General features: G+C 34.4%; 1 protein-coding gene across 1 annotated transcript; it reads right to left on the reverse strand.

The window, feature by feature from the left end:
* Positions 1 to 4,492: 4,492 nt before the first annotated feature.
* Positions 4,493 to 5,930, reverse strand: LOC126628120 (uncharacterized). Its single transcript, XM_050297707.1, has 3 exons — positions 5,675 to 5,930; positions 5,444 to 5,549; positions 4,493 to 4,849 (listed from the first exon to the last, which is right to left on the reverse strand). Exons 1-3 carry the CDS (start codon positions 5,708 to 5,710, stop codon positions 4,707 to 4,709), a joined length of 285 nt encoding a protein of 94 aa, XP_050153664.1. The 5' UTR covers positions 5,711 to 5,930; the 3' UTR covers positions 4,493 to 4,706.
* Positions 5,931 to 8,091: the final 2,161 nt, after the last annotated feature.

Below are 8,091 nucleotides of genomic sequence, written 5' to 3' on the forward strand. Positions count from 1 at the left end.
AGCAGTAAAAAAATATTTGGTAAAATTAAAATATTTGCATATTTTAAGAATGAGCTCCACACAGTCGTTTTCTATTAACACTAAAAATTGTTTTAATAAAAAGCGAAGTTCAGCATTTAAAGATTTTTTTTATTTGTCAAATGGTAGATTATGTTAAATTAGTTGTTAGATTAGTTATTAGATTAGTTAACGACAGGGTTTGAACTTACGCCGTCATGCAATGGCTCTACACATTTTCATCACTGTAACAAAAGATCACTTGCATATTTTTAATTCTTATAATATACGTATTATTTAAAATAAAATGACATCATTTATTTTTCTAGACACACTTTATCTTTGACAAAGTTTAAAAAAATAATAAGCGCTAATTGGGCGGGCAGAGAAAGCAAACAATCACAGGCACCCAAGAGAAAGCAAACAATCAGAGGCGCAACCATATTTGCAGAGCAATTAGATTCCTTTCCATAAAAAACCATAGAAAAAAATGGAGATAGGTAAAATTTCAGTTCTCACATATCACATCCCTTTTCATACCCCACCAATCTCTGATCTCTGAAAATGGTGGAGTGGAAACCTGGGAGAGGGAATGAAAAGAATTTGAGAGAATAGCGGGGTAGTTGCGGGAGGTTGTTGGGAAATTGATAAACACCACGTCTCCTTTTACACAAAAACTCCTTAGACCACAAATAGGAAAAATACCATACCAAAAAATAACAAAAACCCACAAAATGAGGCGCTGCAATACCTATGCCAATGAAAAATACAGAAAATGCAGACTAAATGAACACAATTGAAATGCAGAATATGGGCAAAATAGATAAAAATAAAAAATGCATAAGTAATTTAAAAACTGCACATAAAAATAAAACTTTACCTGCTGGCTGCTGCTGCTGCTAGGTATTCCTCCCATTTGTTGTGGAGGATATCAAAGTGCTTATTCCGTCAATCACTGAAGTTCCATTTACCCATATTCGTCGTCAAGCCAACGGGGCGGCTCATCGTCTTGCTCGGTTAGGTCTATCTGTGAGTCAATGTTGTGAGTGGTTAGGGTCTCCTCCTAGTATCCTACTGGATTGTTCTTTGCCCTGATTGAACTTTTGTACTGACTTTTCAAATGAATATTACTACCGTTTCCTTAAAAAAAGAAAAAAAAGGTATTCCTCCCATTTGCAGATCCGATTGAGCTATTTTTCCGGAGCTTCAACCACGGACCCAATCATGAAATCCTAAATTTACCCAATCTTAACAACATGAAGAATTTAGTACAAATATTTAACCGAGCAGGAAACTTCGAAAGCAAAAAGAGTTACAAAAAAAAAAGATTAAGTTTACGTGACTGCCAAATCAAAAGGACAGAAAACCACTCCTGCATGAGAAGTGCCTGAAGGAATAAGCAAGTAGATTGCAGAATGTAACCATGAACATAGTAGGCGAAGCAAAAATGGGAAGAGGCCATGAGGTTTTCTTTAGTCAAAAAAAGGGAGAACTTGCATAACAAAGTTGGATTCTCAAGAGTCATGAAATGGCTTTCTTCAAAAGTGCTTGATAGAATCCAATCAGTATGTATATAGATGCAGAATTTGTGTTTGTGCTGGAGTCTAGTAACTGTTGGCAGCGTCCTAGCATGAATTGAAAACAAAAATTTACTCAAACCATTCAAAGTAGCAAGAACGACCAATGTTCTTCCCTCCTTCTCTAATGCTGGATTTGTGAGTTCTCGGGAGTTTTATTTATCTTCTTCGTCAGTTTGCGGCAGGTTATTCTCGAGTCCTCTACGATCAGGTTTCCTTTTTGCACATACGTTCAATTTTTTTTCTTTCTATTGTATCTTAGTTTGTGGCAGTTTAGTTCGAACCCTCAACAATCAGGTTTCTTTTTTTTTCAGGTTTAATTTTTTTTTCTTCTGTTTTTCTCTTTTAATTGTTATTTTTTCTTGCTACTTAGTACTGCAGCCTAATGATATTCCTCTACATTGGTTAGTAAAAAATTTTAGGTTCGATTCTTGCTCAAGACGAATTTGAACCACATTATTTTGGTCTAATAATTAGTGTGAAGCTAAGCCCATTGTTAAAAAAAATTTGTTATTTTTTCTTACAAAACTACCCTTAGTAATAATTTTTGTATTTCTTTTCAGTTAATGCGTTTTTTTGTTCTAGGGTTATTTTGGTCTAATTATTTTTGGAGAAGTCTTGAGACACCAAAATTGATTGATGGCTTTCTAATATTAGAGATGTCAACTCTTAAGTGAATGTCATGTAATAAAATTTGAAGGTAGATAAAAGTTTCAACTGATACGTTAATTCTATGTCAATTGAATATAGATTGTGTGCTGCCAATTTTCACATATGAGAAAATTTTATGTCAAATTATTTTTAAATTTTTTTGTTATGCGGGTCCTAATAATGCACCAATCATAAATCTTGAAAATTAGTTTTGATTTATTAGTTTTGAAGAGTGGGTTTTACAAATATTAATTGAATAAGAAAAAGCATATAGGTTGGAGCAAATACAATTTAACGTTACCACGTAAGCCTTCAAATTTGTATTTGACATTTTTTTTTTGAAAGTCATACTCAAGAAGTGACAATGAACTAGGAAGAATAAATTTATAAATTAAATGACATGGAAGTTAATGATTAAATTATTACTTAACCGTTGATTAATGTGCTTATTTTCTATTAATAACACATGATTTAATTTGTAAATTTAATCTCCCTAACATTACCTTTTTCTCAACCAATGTTTGCATTAACCAATGACTATGAAAGATTTATTCTTATTCTTCTAAAACCACGTGGGGCAGGCGAGATTTTTTCACAAAAAACTAAGATGGTGAAAAAACAAAGAAACAAACAAAACGAAAAGAAATGAAGTTATGTGATTACGACGGCACCCAATGTTGGAGTCCCGTCATTATTTGCTTCACTATTATAGAATGAGGATCCTCTCTAGATCATTGTGAGGATTACAGGGATCTTCAAATTACGCTCGTTCATTGTATATCGTGTGACTTATTTTCGTCAGGTACTGTTTATATTTAATTTTAAATATAAAAAATTACAATAATTTATGATTGCACGATGTATGATGTACGAACGTGATTGGAGTATCCTCAGAATTCTCACAAATGAGGATCCGGTTCGTTATTATACACCCTCCCTCTAAACAATTAACATCAATAATAAGGTTCATCCAACTTCTTTTTGTGACACTTCAATTATTATTTAGTCTTTGTTCAGCATATGTACTTGGTGCTTGTGGTAATGCTAAGACTATCACATTGTATTATTTCTCTAATAAAGTAGTATCTATTGATATACAAGTAGGTTATGCTTGAATTAGAGAGGTGGTACAATGTGATCTCTCCTCTTGCATTGTAAATTGCATTAATTGGAAAATCATTGCGCGTTTGATAATCATTTGATTTTTTTCAGATTCAGTTTTTATTTTTTAGTTAGTAATAAAGAAAGAGTAGTGTTATTCACACACCTATTTTTACTTGCAACACATCCTTGTTAATTTTTGTCTATTTATCTTCTTTAATTCATTCGATTCGACGGTCAGAATTGAGAGAGATGTGTGAGAGGTAAAAATAAGTGTGTGAATAGCATCACCCATAAATAATACAAGAAAGAAATGAAGGATTAATAAGGACAAAAAAGATTGAAAATAAAGATGTGGAAGAAATCCACATTAATTCCAGGTTCATTTTCTCCCTCCTTCCTTCTACCACACTTATTTCGAAAGGCGTAGGGACAATCAATCCGTAGTGACGGGAATTTAAGAATGAATGGGGATCCCTATCAATGTAAAAAGGAGGAATATAAGAGTTATGTCATTAAATCTCATATTGCAAGAAATCTAAGAATTTTTGGGGGCACTAGCACAAGCAAAAATGGTTGAAAAGTCTACTATTTGAAACAGAGTAAAATGGCCCATACAACTTTCAATTTCCTGAAAAAGTAGGACATTGTATTGATGCTAAAAAAACAATAATTTAAAACAAAACAAACTTTAAGACTCACTGATTATAAGTTTACAAATGCCATCAAATAATAAGTAAAAATAGCTACAAATATAACATTCATTAAATAATAAAAAACAGTTCAGCCTTAAACAACCATACAAGAAGAAAAAAAAACTTCAAAAACTCTAACTTTAAAGCTTTACTTAATATATAGCATTATTATATAATAAAATAAAAATAAAAAAAGGTTGTTATCGACACTTCAAATTTTTATATTTAGAAAAGACAAATTTACAATTATGAGGATTGCACAACAAGATCTACCACCAACCTCCCCACCCCCCACCCACCCCCGGCCCTGTAATGTCTTAAGGAGTAATTTTATAAATTTCGTACTGGACCTCCGAAATCTCAGAGATAGCCCTGCTTATTCTTCATTCTTGATTCATATGTTCTTCCATCTACATTTTCTCTATATCTAGTGAGAAAAATAAAATTAAAAATAGTTATCAAAACGAGCCCTAATTAAACGTGGTTTTATTATTTATTTTCATACAGAGAATAATACCATACATAAATATATGTAACTGTGCATGGGGTCGGATAACAAGACGATCATTCGATCTTATTGGCCATTGTAGTTTGGCTGCATATATATGAGGCTACCAACCAAAAAGCAGAAGCCAAGGTGAGATCGCTTTCGATCGACAAATTGATGGCATGAGTGCGTAAATAACTAGTCGTCGGAATCTTTGGAATCCGATATCATCTTTTGGATCAATTGGCTTGTCTCTTCCTCTGACATTCGATCTCCTTTGTTCTGAGACTCTTCATACGCCTCGAAGAACTCCTTGTTCACTTTCTCCAGTTCATTCCAAACTGCACCACAATCATTCATATATCAATAGATATGATCTTCACTACTTTATGATCAGTACTATAACTAAGATTTACGTCAAACAATCTATCAACTAGGTTAAGATCGTATATTTAATCACTGTTAGCTATCTACATATATACAACTTACCGTTTGGGAGACTGTTGAAGATGCATGGTACCGTACTCGAGTTTGGTTCAATTTATTTTTGAACAAAAGATATAGAGGGTGAGAATTTCGATTAATAATCTCTGTCATACTGGGGTTAATTAGTACACTCTTAACCACTAGAGTAATTGCAAGCCTCCGACGGATTAATCTTATTTTAAAGCTGCCCGTATAATACGTTTAAGCCAAAGTTGTGCAGATGCCTTACTGGGGATGTCACAGTTTTACTAGAAGAATCATTAGCTTTTGTGTTTGTCAATTTCAGAACAATAATTTTGACTCACGGGTGATGATCAGCCTACAAACAGGCATCCCTTGGTTACTCGCAGCCTCAAGAACTTATGTGGTGCACAGGTTTGGTGTTCGTTTGCTTGCATGCATGTTATGACAGTATGACTATATTGCAGAGAGAGAGAGAGAGTTATAACCAGTAGAAGTGATGACAGGTTGGATGTTTGCATGTTTAGAGAGAGCTTCCATGCACTCCTCTTTGGTCATGTGGTAGATCAAACACTTCTCTATCAGGTGCTGCACCTACAGTATTTCAAATTAGGGCACAACGATCATCTCCTATATCATAACCAATTAAGCAAAACATAAAATGAACACATGTAGCTTTTATATATGTATGTATTTATACTCGAAGTTGAATAAGTTACCATGTGTATGTATGATGCTGATGAAGAATCTCCCATGATCTCTATTTCTATGATCTCAAGTAGGTCGAACTCGATCTATCTGCAACTTAACCACACAAACCATAGAGAGAGTATAATATGATTGGGACTGAGGGAGTTGCTTATGTAAGATATATATATATATATACACATACAAAGCTTAGTTAGCAGGCTAGAGATCGCAGGGAGCTGAGAGACTGAGAGTCATATGATTGGGAAAGAGATGCAAAAAACATTGTTATTAAGAAAAATAAAAAGGGCAAAGGGGCCAGACTGCAAAGCCGTAGTGGGTTGGGGAATGGAGGAGTCCCACGTGGGAGATAGATTATAATTGGTGGAGAGGGGATTAGAGGAGATTTGTAAATGACCATTTCTTTGTCTTCTAACCCTCTCTCCTGCAGTATTCTGTACCAAGTCGCATTTAGGCAGCCCCTCCACCACGTGATCAATGGGTCCCAACCCTAGTCAAATCTCTTCCAAACAGACAAACCATAAGGCATATTGGCAACTTTTTAGCACATATCAGTGATGAAGATGGCAATAATCTCTATCGACCTTCGTTGGCTTGGCTTTGGCACCCCTAAACTGCAAAAGAAAATTTCTCAAATTCTTTCAAGAGATCATGTACATGCATGAGGGTAATTGGTTTGCCTTGTGAGTGTGGTGGTTGTTGAAGAGCACCCTATCTAAAGCCTGACGCAACAAAAACCTTTTTTGAAGTTCTTTTGTGATAGAACTTCACACTTACTTGAGTAGTAACTAATTCAGCTTAAGTCGACAATATGTCGCTTGACTCATTAATAATAAATCAATGGACTCTCTATCTCTGAGATTTTGACAATTGTATATGCGTCCAGCTCTCATGATTTTTCTCTGCTTGCTATGCTACAAACTTTGCCCATACCAAGACCTGGCATCCGCTGATTGGTGGATATATAGCACCATAATAATATTAATGATTTGGTATCTGAAACTCCCAATTTTTTAGTTTCATTTTAAATTGGTCTCAACTTTTTTAAACATTCCAATTAACTATCCAACCTATTAAAAATGTCACAATTGTTAAGTTCCAGTTAATTTTTCCGTTAAATGTGGATGTGGCAACAATGGGTTCCACTTATTTGCTTATTTGGTCACTAAAATAATAATAAACATAACTTCAAAATAGACATGAAGATGAAAAAAGAATTCACAAATAAAATGGAAAACAAAAATGAAGATTTGGAAATCTCCTAACAAATAATAGGGTTAAAAATTCAGATATGATTTCAAGGAGCTTGTTTATGCTCGTGATTTCCTCATTTGCTGATTTTCGGCTAGTAATGATTCCAGTTCGTTTTTGTGGGCAGTGAAGGTGGTGGCCGCATCATGGCAAGCCATACCATTTCAGCACCCTTCCGAACCTTCTTCTCAATGTTGACAACTTAAGTTGTAGGGTGAAGTTTGTGGTTGTGCGTTGGGTTTTGAGGTGATGGCCTGAAGGGGGTGGTGGTACATTACTTGGTGAAGGCCATACTTCCATGACCTTTAATTGATGTTGGAGACAAATTAAGCCCTAGTTAATTTAAGAAAAAATGAAATGGGGCTTAACGGTGTGACATTTTCAACAGGTTTGGTACTTGTTTGGAATGTTTAAAAAGGTTAAGATCAATTTGGAATGACACTAAAAGATTAGGGAGTAACTTAGGTACTTAATCCTAAAATCAACACAGTATGATCCTTCTATGGAGAATTTTAATGTTTACAAATGTAATCTTAATGCAATGGCTAACATTTATGCCACCGAAATTTCAATGTCTACAATATCCATGAGTGCTTCAGTACAGATTTTGCAGAGGCAGAGGCCGAGGCAATACTGAAAGAGTGGGGGCAAATAGATGACGGCGACGAGAGGCAGAACTGGATTGTGTGCTTAATATGAAGGTCATTTGGGAACGGGTGGGAAAACAATGTTTTCACTTTTTAATTTGTAATAGTGGGTGAAAAAAAAAAGTGGACGGGTAAATAGAAAATGTAGGTGGGTCTAGTAGTTCTTCTAATTTACTGAGTGGTATTTTAATTTCGGACGAAAGATTTACCTCGCAACCGCACTAGCCAGCTAAATGCAAATAATGATGAACATGCAGTGATCAGCTCACCGTCTTGTCTTGCTTAATCTACAGAGAAAGAGCACAAAATTTGTGGGGGTCACCAAAACAGTTTTAGAATCTTAACTTTTGGTGGCTGTTTTGTTTTTCTAATTTGACGATTCTTTTGCAAATATCTATTATATATTATATTGTATTATATTTATATTATATTATATTATATCTTTTATATATAAAGCCATTGAAAAAGTGAATAGTGATTTTAGTGTCACCAAACTTCAACAAAAATATTTGGACAAAAATGCCCCCAAG

Source organism: Malus sylvestris, chromosome 7 (genome assembly GCF_916048215.2).
Source record: "Malus sylvestris chromosome 7, drMalSylv7.2, whole genome shotgun sequence".
NCBI lineage: Eukaryota > Viridiplantae > Streptophyta > Magnoliopsida > Rosales > Rosaceae > Malus > Malus sylvestris.